The 13,764-nt window shown below is 33.9% G+C and overlaps 1 protein-coding gene across 1 annotated transcript; it reads right to left on the bottom strand.

Annotated features, from left to right (window-relative positions):
• Positions 1-3,246: 3,246 nt before the first annotated feature.
• On the bottom strand, positions 3,247-13,458 carry LOC109814554 (kinesin-like protein KIN-14I). The gene is made up of 24 exons (XM_083075246.1): positions 13,122-13,458; positions 12,456-12,684; positions 12,249-12,321; positions 11,949-12,080; positions 11,625-11,863; positions 11,178-11,505; positions 9,220-9,319; positions 8,947-9,128; positions 8,721-8,839; positions 8,479-8,581; positions 8,065-8,217; positions 7,801-7,947; positions 7,504-7,716; positions 7,022-7,186; positions 6,840-6,947; positions 6,588-6,728; positions 6,324-6,518; positions 6,064-6,190; positions 5,756-5,958; positions 5,477-5,659; positions 5,167-5,262; positions 4,604-4,801; positions 3,791-4,062; positions 3,247-3,708 (listed from the first exon to the last, which is right to left on the bottom strand). The coding sequence occupies exons 2-24, from the start codon at positions 12,611-12,613 to the stop codon at positions 3,525-3,527; spliced, it is 3,819 nt and encodes a 1,272-aa protein (XP_082931372.1). The 5' UTR covers positions 12,614-12,684; positions 13,122-13,458; the 3' UTR covers positions 3,247-3,524.
• Positions 13,459-13,764: the final 306 nt, after the last annotated feature.

Raw genomic sequence — 13,764 nt, 5'->3', positions numbered from 1 at the left:
CATCAAAGAACACAAGCAGGAACTTCCTCAAAAACTCCTTAAAAATTGAGTTCATAAGCCCTTGGAATGTTGCTGGTGCATTAGTGAGGCCAAAGGGCATCACTAAATATTCAAAATGCCCCGCATGAGTCTTAAAAGCAGTCTTATACACCTCAGTCGATTCCATTCTCACTTGATTATATCCTGACCGCAGATTAATTTTCGAAAATATGCTAGAACCAGCCAATTCATCCAACAGATCATCCACTAAGGGAATTGGAAACTTGTTCTTAACGGTATGTTTGTTAAGATCCCTGTAATCCACACATAGCCTCCATGACCCATCCTTCTTCCCCACCAAAACCACCGGGCTCGCAAAAGGACTGCTACTGTTCTGAATTATACCAGCTGCCAAGTATTCCTGAACCAATTTGTCAATCTCATCTTTCTGCTGTTTAGCATACCTGTAGGGTCTCTTACTAATTGGCCCAACTCCTGGGACTAGAGGAATCTGATGGTCATGACCCGGTCTGCTAGGAGGTAACTCACTAGGTTCTTGAAATAGGTCAGCAAACTCCTCCAATAATTTGGCAACATCAGGAGGGACTTCAGCAACAACAGCCTGAGTAGTAAGAGAATTTAGAAGACCACCTTGGCCATCACACACCTATAAAAATGACAAATGAACACCAGTTGCCATAGCTTTCCCCAATTGTTGTTTCTTAACTGTTTTCAGTCCTGAAGAGGCTCCTCTCAATACATGTCTCTTTCCCTAAACATAAAACTCCATCTGCAACTTATTAAAATTCCATACAATATCAACCAACGACACCAGCCATTCGACCCCTAAGACCAAATCACAGCACCCCAATGGAATGAGCAACATATCATAAGTGAATTTGGTTTGTTGGATTGTCCACTGAAATCCTCTAACTACTGCAGAAACATTTATCTTAGTTCCATCTGCAACAACCACACTCAAGGAATCAAAAGCATCAATCATGCAACCCAACCTTTTAGCTACCTCAATGTCCAAAAAATTGTGGGTACTGCCACTGTCAATCAGAACATGGAGAGGCTTCTTTTTGTGGTAACCGGTCACACGCATGGTTTGGAAATTGGCAATTCCCATGAGGGCATGGACAGAAATTTGGGGATCTGTAGAATTAGGTCCCATGGAGTTTTCCAGCAGCATTTCTTCCTCCTCAATATCTTGTAACTCATCCACTTCCATAACATGCAACTGCAGTTTTTTATGGCTTAATCCATGCTCGGGAGTAAAGGGTTCATCACAGAAATAACATAACCCTTTTGCCCTTCTTTCACTCATATAAGCAAGGGTTAAAGTTTTAGAGGTCTGTTGTTTTGATTTGAATGTATCTTGAATCTTGGAGGTAGTCTTAGAGGGTGTGGGCAATAATGGTGGCTTGGAAGAAGCCTCGAATTTAGATGGTTTAGTCCAAGATTTAACCACAGATCCACTTACAGTTGCTGCCTCCTGCATTTTCGCTAATGTGAAAGCGCGTCTCACCGAATTTGGCTGAAACATCCTAACAAGCATTTGAACTTCTTGTTTAAGTCCCCCCAAAAAACAACTCAGCCTGTGCTCCTCATTCAAATCCAAACGAGATACAATAGCATCAAAGGCTTCATGATACTCCACTACCGATCCTTTTTGTCTTAATTGCATCAATTCTGCCATAGGATCATCACATACTTCTCCAAATCTTTCAATCAAAATTCTGGTGTATTCTGACCAAGGAGGTAAGTTTTGCAATCCCACTGATTTCACATAAGAACTATGCCATTGAAGAGCTTTCCCCTCAAAATGTACTACCGCCAATCTTACCTTAAACTCGTCAGGAGTATTATCAATAGAAAAAAATGTATCACATTGAATTAACCATTGTTTAACGTCCTCACCTGAAAAACGAGGGAAGTCGATTCTAGCGAGACATGTTCCACAAGAATAGGCTCGACTTGGGTTGGCCCCCGCTGCTGAATGATGTGCGACCAAATTGTTGTTATGAAGAAGCTCTTGTATTTTCTGCGTCATCGATAGGGTCAATGACTGCGTCAATGACTCTTGAAGAGTTTTCTGCATCGACGTTGCCATTTCCATCAATCTTGCATCAATCTTGGAACCAATACGATTTTCCACGCGATCCTCAATTTCCCGTTCAAGAACTCGATTTCGTGTAGCATCCGCCATGGTTGGGCACGCTGGAAGGTTACAGGCTGATACCACTTGTTATGGTAATTCTAGGATGGGAATCGAAGAATTACAGAGACAGATTAGGGAGGCCAAAGAAGAAAAGCATTCGAATCTTATTAGAGAGAATTGGAGGTTCAAGAGTGTTATTACAAAATACTGATGCCCTCCTCAAGAGGGTCCTCTGCTATTTATTCTTATAACTGTCTAACAGCTTCCCAATTGAGGAAGTTCGTTATTCCAACTATTCATTAACTAATTACAATTGAAATACTCTTCTATTGCTTATTTACAAAATATCCCGTAACACTTTACCAATCTATTGGATTTTCAATGGCTTCTTTCATTCTTTTGTTTCTAAACACTTGTTGTGAATGATTTCATCCTGTTCTAGGCGATATTTGTTTTTGGTTCCTCGTCACGTGGATCCACCCTTTTTATTACTCATCAACAAAATAACCCATTTTTTTATTTCATTGGGTCTTGAAGCCCTATACGAAGCTTTCGAATTGGCCTGCTCCCATTAAGTTTAATTGAGTGTACATAACATAGGCTAGGTCATTTTTATCTTAAACTTTGAAGAAAAAAAATTATTACGCATACAAATACAACATATAAACCATAAAGATTATTTTATTTAAATATAATTTTCACCAAACTTGTGATGAATAGTTTCTCTCTAGAAAACATTAGCTTACATGTGCAAGTCAAATTACTCTAATATCATTGGACAATCCGTTTACTAAATTTTATCACAAAACTCATACTTGCAAGTTCCCATTATGAGAATCATATTTATTAGATAAAAATTAATTTAAAATTATTTAATATTCATTGATTTAAATATTAAAATTGATGCAATATATTAATTATTTTATTATATTATGATTAATCTTTAATTTGTAAAACTCGACACAAATTAAATAATATAGTTAAACACATCATTAAAATTACTTGTGGAGTGACTCATTGGACTAAGTATTTATGGATATAAAAGATGTAAGCACAAAGAAATACACAGGAGTAAGGCAAAGCAGTTTCTGTTTAAGTATTCATGAAGAAAAAATGGCGTGTTTTTGGCATTCAATCTTTAGCTTTAGCATAATCTTTTACATCGGAAAGGTAAAGAATATTAGTATAAAATAATGAATATACTTGTATGTGCTTGAGTAGAAAGGATACTATATACATTAAATTCAACTATACAACCTAGATCCCTCTAGAAAGATACATTATATCCAACCTGTTTGATCATGGAAAATGATCATTGAACATTCCAAAAATATAATAGAACCCCTATTATGATCAATCCAATATCTTGGATTATCTTTACCTATTTGCCATTACCATTCTCTTTAGTTTGTCTTTCATCTTGAATTTCTTCTAAATCATCATACTCAGGTCCTCTACCAGCTTGCTGTTTCCAAAATGCAACCAACTTCTTCAGCCTTGCTATCTCTTTTGAGCAAACATTTTTGCTGGGGTCATTCACAATGGATCTCACTCGAGATGCATACCTAAGTAAGCATAAAAATGTTAGAACAAGAGAAACACTAACAAAATAAATATAATGGAAGAAGAAAATGATAAAGAACATACATGAGAGAGTTATGTGTCTCATCCAAATTTGATTCTGCTGGAGAAACATTCACAAACATGAGAGTTTTGGCATTACCACCTAGTGAATCACTCATCAACATGGTTAACTTGTGGTTCCTGTATGGTGTGTGTTGACCTCCAGAAGACAAAGAACTAATTACATCTCCAAGAGCTGATAATGACTTGTTAATGCTTTGAGCTTCCTTAAGCTGACTCCCAGTAGAACCTGACTTTTTCACTCTTTCTGAACCAGCAAGGTCCACAAAACTCAGCTGCATGTTGAATCCAAAATAAAATAAATGCCTCGAGTTCAAGAAATAATCTAAGTTCCACATAGTTACTCAACAATGAAGAAACAAGTACTAAAACCCTTTTATTATAATATCTCTTGAAAATTGCTTTCAAAAATAACATTTCTTTTCAGATTTTAAATTAATAAAAAAAACAGAACATTTCTTTTTCTCTTTTGGTTTTATAAGGAGATATAACTCATTTTCACCAAGTCGGCTCTTATAGAAATAAATTAGTATCTCCAGTTGCAACTCCATACTCAAGGCAGAGATCAAATCCTGATCCTTGATTGAGAAGTACAAATATCGAACTACTTGAGCTAAGACTTGGTAAAATAGAACATTTCTAACTTGAAATGTTTTCTACTTTCATTATTTCACATCTTGATTTAGAATTAAGGACGAGTATTTAAAATTTTAAATACAGTTAATCTTTTTCTGTTTGTCTTCTACTTTTTCTAGTTCAATTCCTAGAAGATGATGTGTTATTTCTGTTCAAAGGAAACAAACATGTAAAATATACCTTTCCCCTTGCAACTGACTGACTTTGTAGGTTGGTACTTTCAATCACAATTGATAGAATGAGATGAGATCTTGAACTTTCATCATTCATTTGAGTTCCAGATATATGTCGCCGTTCTGATCCTCTTTGTATTATACTACTCAATTCTTCAATTGTAGAAAGAGACAAAACTGTCACATTTTCCACAACTACCATTCCCTAAAATCAAAGAAATAAAAAACAGTTATGATTATGATTGAGATTAGTCCATGATGTATGAATTTTTCTAAGTCCACAATTTCGGACAGTTTTCACAAGTTCTATAATTTTCTCATCTTATTTTGAGATGTTTCCACAAGGGTGCAAAAGCACCCTGACTCAGCAACTGATAGAAATCGTGGCTAAGTGGAATATGAAATTTTAAACACAACCATTGGTCAGCAAACTTTCTGTCTGAGAAATAAAAAAATAAGCATACAAATAAACACCTATAAATCCTTCTTAATAACTGGTTTTAAATTCTTTTCAATAGTAATAACACATTTACAAATTGAAATTTTAGCAATGACAACAGATATAGTTACCGTTGAATCCTTCTTGATATCCAATTTTGAATGTTTTCCATTCTTTGGTAACAAAAGATCTATGAGGGTATCTTGATACAATTCCACCATGTATGCCTGCATCATTGATATGAGAAGTCAACACAAAATAAGAAGTTCTGCAAAACTCTTAGACAAAAAAGACCACTGGAAAGAGACAATGTAAACTTTTTACACCTACAATGCATTCATTTACCTGTTGAATTTTTATGTCTAATGAGATCTAATGACAACAATTTTAAATGTGAAAAGAGAAATGAAATTCTATTCATCTCAATTTTATAAATGTTACCTTCAAGGAAAACGAATACTTGTTATTATCTCTTCTTAAAATTCTAAAAAGTTCTGCGATTGCACGAGGAGTAAGTCCAGGGTTGTTGTCAGATCCATAGATTGTAAATGTCTTTCCAGAGCCAGTTTGACCATAAGCAAATATGCAAACATTATAACCATCTACAGCAGACTGCACCAAATACTGCATTGCAAATACAAGAGAAATTGGTAATGAGTTAAAGATATATATGTTCCCATAAGCAAGAAAATGCTATGATCTATGACTTCATTGACTTGCCTTTGTATCCTCAAATACATTTTCTTGTGTTGCATCAGCATCAAAAACGCGGTCATATATGTACTGCTTTGGCTTATCATCTTTCCATGGATATTCAACTGTAAACTCGTCCACCACAGTAAGAACTCCTCTTTCTTTCTCAGCAATCTCTTTTTCATTAAGAGGCCTCAGTCGACAGTAAACTCTGATCTTGCCTTTCATGTCTGAAATAAAACCAAGTTCCAAGGTTGAACATGCAACAATTATGTATGTATATCAACACATTCCCTCAGACTTGATTCCAAGTATAAAAAGTTTTCATTACCCACCTTCTATTACATTAAAATAGCGCTTCCTTAAAACCTGTTCTTCCTTATAAAGTGCTTCCATTTCAGCTAATTGAGCCCCTTGCATTTTCAGTATAGCAGCTGTCTGTTCATTCTTTCTATCGATGTCCTAGACCATAAAACATGTTCATATGTTTTAAAATTATCACAATAAGGTGAAAATAAACAAATCATTGGAACCTGTTTGGTTATTATAGAATAGAAGCAGTGAAAAAGAAAATATGAAATCATAGTATTAAAACCTCTTTCATATCTCTCAATTCTTCTAGTTCCTTCAAGTTATTCTGGAACATAGCCAACTCAGAATCCTTGGCTGAAATGGTAGACTTAGCAGCCAGTAATTCTTGCCTACACCCTTCTAGCTTTCTTTCGAGATCATACACTTCAGACTTCACAGCTTTGCGTTCTTGCTCAAGTTTCCATTGAAGGGAACTAATCTGCATTACAACAAAAAACCATAATCTTTATCGTTCTTTTAAATAGCAATTTTCTATTTTTTATGTTACCTCTCCAGCATTTCTCTTCTCAAGTGCATATAACTTTTGTTCCAAAATCAATTTTTCACTTTTCAAGCTTTTGATAGTTTCTGCGGCTGCATGTAGCTCATATTTACAATTTTTTAGCTCATCTTCAAGCTTTTGAGTCACCTATTGGTATCATAGAAAGCCCATAGTTTATATATATCGAAAATAAAATCAGCAATATTAATCAGAAGACGATATTGAATGTATAAATAACACTTTCATAAAGTATCTTACTTGTTTATTTCCAGCATTAGCAAGATCCTTCTTGGCAGTGTTCTCTATCACCGCATTACTTAACTTAGCCATCCTTGATTCCATATTCCTTTTTTCTAGAATAGCAGCCTGTTAGATTGTATGAGTAGTAAGTAAGACAAGTCCATCAATATTGAAGAGATAAAAAACCCGTTGATCTTTACCTGTAGTTCCTTCTCTTTTTCATTGCATAATGATCTAAGTCTATCACGGTCACTTGTAACTGCATCAAGATTTTGCTTATCAGCTTTTAAAGATTCTTTCAAGCCATCCAATTCTTCTTGCATTTTCTCTTCTTGTTTTTGTTTCACACGTAATTCTCCAAGCAACTATTCAAGAACCAAGATCATTTAGGATTAGAACTATTAACTCAAAAGCATGTATTAGACATCCAATATAATATGAAAATAAAATTATTCCATTAATATTGGTAACTTCAGGAAGGTGCAAGCCTCTTTATTTTTACCCAAAGGGAATCAAACCCCAACATTGACTAGCCAAAGGGAAGCAAGTAAGTCTTAATGGTTTTATTTACTATACAACAATGCATAAAAGCTTTTCTCTAGGCTTAATAGTTCAGTTTGGGGTTTGTCTTACAACCTGCATAATAATAATATACTATATTATATGCTAGAATTTGACTTACTTGATCGGCATTTTTCTGAGATTCTTCTATAAGTTTTGATAATTCTTGAACACGTTTCTCATATAATTCCGGATTAGGAGGTTTAGAATTATTAGAAATATCTCCATTCAAAGAACCACAACCAACAGCAGAAGCAGCAGATCGTGCTTTTGAATAGCGGCGCAGCATTACATCATTTATATGCGTCTGAAGAGCTACACAAATTTCTTCACCCTACAACAAATAGATAAAATACCATTGAGGCAAAATAATTCAAAAGTAACAAGAGCTTGTGTGACATCAACAAAGGTAATGTACCTGCTTGGTTTCAAACTGAAATATGTGGAGAACACCTGCAACTCGCATTTTAAAAAAGACTGCAGTATTGCTACTTCCAAATTGCATTATGTCTCTCAACTCAGCTGAGTGCAAATATTCCTTAGGAACTGGACGGAAAAAATGAATCTAACCAAATTGATCAAGAAAAAGCACACAATTAAAAACAAAATTCCTTTACTCATATTTATAATAGTAAATTATATAATGTACAGTTGAACTAGTTTTTTTTCTTTTTAGTCGTACCCCTCTTTTATTAATTCCCAAAATTATCCGACCAGGTAAGAGTCCAATTGGATCATCAATCTTGCGAACATTGAAGAAAACAGAATTCCCATAAGGAAGTGCTCTCAGTATACGCAGAAATTGTTGTCGCGCATCATCTTTTGACAGATTCTCCTATTAAAAGAGAAGAAAATCTTATATAAGGGGAGGGAAAAATATAAAGAAACTCAGCAGTATATTTCATTTACTATAAACTATATGCTAGAAGCAAATATGAAATTTTATATTTAAAACTAACACAAAAGTGAAAAATGACTGAAGCTATGTGTAAAAGAAAGGCTTAAATATAATTAACAATACAAATAAAAGATTAAATTTCTCATGGTTTTCAATTATTAAAGGTCAAAGAAAAACGTATAGGTGGTCTTCTCATACCAATGAACGATAACGAGAAAGAATGTCATACTCCCATTCCCGTTTTGCTCGTGTCATTAAAATTTGTCTAGGCAGAAATCGCTCCAGAAGCGAATTCCAGTCACTGAGAAATACAGAATCATCATCAGTGTCAAGGGTATAGGAAATTGAAATTAACAAGTCCACTCACTAGGATAAAATTTAAATAGCATTAAACACTATTACAATGTAGTTAATAATAAATGAGCACTAAATTCACTTACGTGCATGAGGATTCGGGTGTGCTAACAAATCCAATCTCAGCCAAGATTTGTAATGCAGAAAGCTGAGCAGCATCATCTCTTCCTATAGGATAATTGCCCAAAATATAATCATGCTGCAACTGTAGTAACACATCAAGCATCAACAAATCCATAACTTGCAGCTTAGTACATGAACTTCTAGATACACTTGTAATCACATGCAAAGTTTCATAATAAAAAGACATACTTGCACATAGGACAGCTGCACAAACATAGGTTCTGTCACAGCTTCATCTGACTCACGAAATAACTTTTTCTTGAATATCAGTTTACAATGCAAAATTTCTCCTTTACTTCGATCCTTTGTGGCTTTGAACTCCGCCAGGAGATCCCCAATATATTTGTTATCATCTAACCCAATGTACTCCTCTGAGAAAACCATAAAAGAAGCTGTCAGACTATTAACTTAAGCTCGATTATAATTATAATATTACAAATAAGAAGAGGAAAATAGACATGCCATTCCCGGGATCAGGTGATTTGGAGCCAGTAACAACTTTACGACATTCAAATAGACTAAAGCTGGAGTGTGTTGACAGTTTAATGAGCCCTGCAAGTTCCTGGAGTAAATATGTTGAGTAAGGAATAAAGGGATATGAACTTGGTAGTGTAAACACAAGTGTTTGGAGGTATCAAGAACTTCAAACAGAAGCAAACAAACAATACTATACAGCATCCTTTTAAGCAATTAAATTAATTAACTAAATATGAAACTGTTTGGATGCAAACTTACAAGCGTTGTTTAGAACTTATCTATTGGAAAAAGCTCTTCATTTGCAATAGAGAAACTCTCAAAAACACTTCTATCTTGTATCCAAATTGACTTCTATTATTCTGTTCATCAAACAAGTTTAAGAACAGAATGCTGCAACATAGCAGCTACTACATGTGTAATGCAATCAAAAGGATACATCAAGTATAAGAAAAAAAATACAGATAATAAACAATTTTATTATGTTAAAAAGTGAGCTGCCTGTTTATAAGACACCAAAGCATTAGGATGATGTGAAAATAACAGAGCATATCTATGAAAAACACTTAAAGGAGACATCATAAATAGAGGATACTGCTGATAACAAAATTCTCCTTATTGATAGAATCTGACGTAAATTTTCCAAATGAAACCCTTCCTCAATTACCCACAACATCAATCCATTAAATCGTACACATAAATAAGCCATAATAGTTTATGAACCATACAATCCAAGAAAATAAAGAACACTTCCCAACTTAGTCAACACAAGGCACATAGTTAACATCAACTGCTTAGTGATTAAAGCTTCCGTTTGTCTATTTTTCCCTCACAAGGTAAAGATAACATATTAATCACTGCAGACACATGGTCATGAATTAGCAATCAACTAGTAAACTAATATTTTTATTTCCATTGACTAAACCTTTTAGCAACTTAATCACCTAAGAAATAAAAGGATTGACACATACAATTTAGTTTTATTTATTCCCATGAAAGAGAAGAGAGGCTATGTATGGATTTTATTGGCATTGCTATAAACTATCAAGTATCATGGCCATAGAAGGAGTTGTAAATTGAAGAGAAGTGACAGACACTAGCCTATGCTTTCATTCATCTTATTGAATGCAACCATTAACGTAAACTAATTAGTTAGAGACAAATAATAAGTAATAATCACTGACAGGCTTTTATTCATTTTATTGAAAGATACCATTTTTGAAAATTTAAACCTCACTAAAAAGAAAATGCCAATTGAATTGGTGATTCCCTCATTTGAAGCTTAAAAGAAAGGGGAAAATTAAAACTTATTGGATGCTCTTCACCACCCTTGCGAAAATTGGACCTTAAGAGTCAACATGAAGGTATTAATATAATTCAAGTAATACTCATCATCTAAAAACTAATACCCTTTTGCAGCTGAAAGTCTTCAGTTGAAAATGTTTGAAATTGGATATGGAATATTATGGATTAACTTCATTAGATTGAATAGATTCTCTAGAGAATAAATATTTTCTCTAACCTCTCCTAATCACTTTCTTAAAGTCATATATAAGCTTTCATCTATTTCACATTCTTGAATTTTCAATCTTACATAATATTTCCTATATATTGACACCAGTTAGAAATACATGCAAATGCAAATTGAAGCATACAAAAGTTTAAGTCACATTTAAAGTTGTTGATTTAAAGCGACCAAAAGCCTTAGATAGAAAAGGAATGAAATTTTGGATCACCATCATTAGATTGATCAGACTCTGTAAAGAGACCAAATTTTTTTTCTAATTACTTTCAAATAAGTCATTCATAGTCCCTTATCTATTCACATTTCACCTTGAATTTTCAAACTTCCATGTCATTTTTTATATATTTAGAAATTTATGAACCCCAACAGTAGTTAGGAATGCATGCAACTATGAACAGAAGTATATAAGAGATTTAAGAACCTCAACAGCATCAGCAACTGTGGTTGACATGTCGTATGTAATTTCTTCAAATGTTTCATCTAGGAAGAACACTATAGTTGTAAGCTTTCTCCCAGTCAACAGAGCTTCAATCTCCTCGCGCCCAGGAATTATATGTCTGGGACCAGCCTTGACAGAACGCTTCAAAGCATTTAATGTATTTAATGCAAGGACTTGGATCTCAGAATCAGTAGCCATGCCATTTGCTATGTTATGAATGTATTCTGATAGATAACTGCTAATATCTTTACTAGGAGACATTGAGGATGCACACAAATACATGAGCTCCCATGCTTTAATCAAATATTGCCTATTTTTGAGAGAAAGATATTAGTCACTAGTGTAAAAACCGCAGTTGATATAGCTTGAATGATTAAAGGCCAAAAAATAAGAGCATGAAACTAAATACTGAATCTAAAAGTTGCATACCTCTCGGGGTTATTTCTGGTTTGCTTTGATATCTGAACAAAAAGTTCATCTCGGAGTTCTGGTCGTTTCAAACTTTGCTTGTACAGTTTCCCTACAAGCTCAACTCGTTCATCTAAGCTTATTGGAGTTACACGATCAGGTGGATCAAGCCCCATATATTTCAAAATTATTTGAAATAATTTTGTTGCCCGACTTACTAAATCAACATTTAACTTGAGCAATGATGTTGGAATTGGATCCTACAAATTTTTGTGAAGTAGCTCTTTATACCACACATTATTAAAAAAAAAAAATAAATAAATAAAAGGCATTTGATCTGATTACCTTTTGAAAACTCAACATGTCCTCAAATGTAATTTTTTCTCTAACTTGGGGACCTACGGATCTTTTAGAAAAAAATCCTCGTTTCCCAGCAGATTGAATTTGTTTCTGCATTGATTTTAAAAACCCATCCACCTACGACAAACATCATAAACAGAAACATAGTGATATCAAATGTTCATGCACAAAAGCAAAAAACTGAGAACCAACATTAATTAGTTCAGATAATTAGTCAGAATGAACATTGAGACACAAAACTAACAGGGAAGCAATAAGATTTGAAGAAATTATAAATTTTCTCACTTGGAATCTGTTCATCAAGGGTACAGCTCCAGCAAGTTCTGCTGGAACAGCCATTGACATAGTTGATGGCGTGCTGCAATGCAACAAACAAGTCCATCTAGATTTTAGCCAAATAAAGTTTTCCATACACTAAACTCTACATCATCATTTTGAAGGAGGAAAAATTCAAATAATTAATATATCTCCGAAAGAAAGGATGATACTCACGGTGGTGCAAAATTGGAGCTATCACTATCATAGTCATCAGCATTACCAGCAGCAACACCATTGCGTGCAGGGGTATCATCATTGCCATTGCTAGAGCCAAAGGAATATCTGCTTGACCTACCGTTTGAAGCCATAGATGGGGGCACATCAGTGATCATTTTGCTTTCAGGTTATCTTAAATCAATCAAATCAACAAATTTTTCTCTCCTTTTCCCTTCAATTTCTTTCACTGCATAACACAAAGACCCAAACATACGTTAAAAAAATAAATTACCCAATTTAAAAATGAATAGCAGAAACCAATTGAACCTTGAAGAATCCAAGCTCACAAAGAAAGAGAACAAGTGTTATGATTGTTCTTGAATTCAAATATAAAACCTTAGCAGACACGAACAGGATTGTAAGAACAATGGAACCATCAAACCCATTAGTCAAATTTTATCAAAAACACAAGAATGGTGGAGGGAAAAGCTAAACAGACCCAGAAATGAAAAAGCTTCAAGCATCAAACCCAAGATCCATAAAAGTCAGAAAAATTGAAAAACCAAACACCCATTTGCAGCATTGACTAGAAAATGAGAGAAAGAGAGAGATGCAAAGACCCCAGAAACTGAGCTGAATTTTTTCACTTGAGAAAAAAAAAAAAAGTGGAAATAAAAATGCAACCTTTGTGACAGCAATGAATTGAGTGAGTAGCAATAATGTTGGTGTCTGTCTGAAAAAATGGAGAGGCTTAGAAGAGAAAGATCTGAGAGAGAGAGAGAGTGAGTAGAATTAGGTGAAGTCACGAGTGCATTATATGTGCTAAGGATTGGTGGCTTTGGAAAAATCAGTGATGAAATCAAAATTACAAAACTTGTTATCTTTCTCTTTCCTTTATCGCTAAGAATAAAACGAAGGCTGAGATTTGAGTAGAGGCGTGGACATGGATGATCTTCTTCTTCATTACCCAATTTTTTTAAGTGTAATAATGAATAGTAGTGTTTGTTGGAAGCAATAAGACCAACTGAAAAGCTTCACCTCTCTTTCCTTATTTACTTCACAGGTAATAATATACAAATTATAAAAATTCAAAAAATACAAGCATTTCCGTTGTAAAGAAAAGAGTTTTTTTTTTCAAAAAATAATAATAACAAAGTAAATTTAATAGATATTATTGAATATAATATATATTGAATGTATGAATTTTATATTAAATGAAAATAAATCTTACAAAAAATAAAATATTCTTAAAAAAAAAACTAATATTTTCATTAGTGTAAAAAAATAAAAATAACAAAACTAAAATGCGTACTAAAACTAATACAAT

Source organism: Cajanus cajan, chromosome 5 (genome assembly GCF_000230855.2).
Source record: "Cajanus cajan strain Asha chromosome 5, NIPB_CcT2T_4, whole genome shotgun sequence".
NCBI lineage: Eukaryota > Viridiplantae > Streptophyta > Magnoliopsida > Fabales > Fabaceae > Cajanus > Cajanus cajan.
Note: the sequence above shows the minus strand (reverse complement) of the source record. Positions and strands in the feature narration are given on the sequence as shown.

What these genes read in the sequence shown, in the direction of transcription:
- LOC109814554 (XM_083075246.1), bottom strand. Translation starts at nt 12,613, where the DNA reads ATGATCACTGATGTGCCCCCATCTATGGCTTCAAACGGTAGGTCAAGC. An exon ending in TTTCTCGTTATCGTTCATTG is followed by an intron (nt 8,218 to 8,478) that starts GTATGAGAAGAC and finishes CTCTTTTAATAG; the next exon opens with GAGAATCTGTCAAAAGATGA. An exon ending in GAGACACATAACTCTCTCAT is followed by an intron (nt 3,709 to 3,790) that starts GTATGTTCTTTA and finishes ATGCTTACTTAG; the next exon opens with GTATGCATCTCGAGTGAGAT.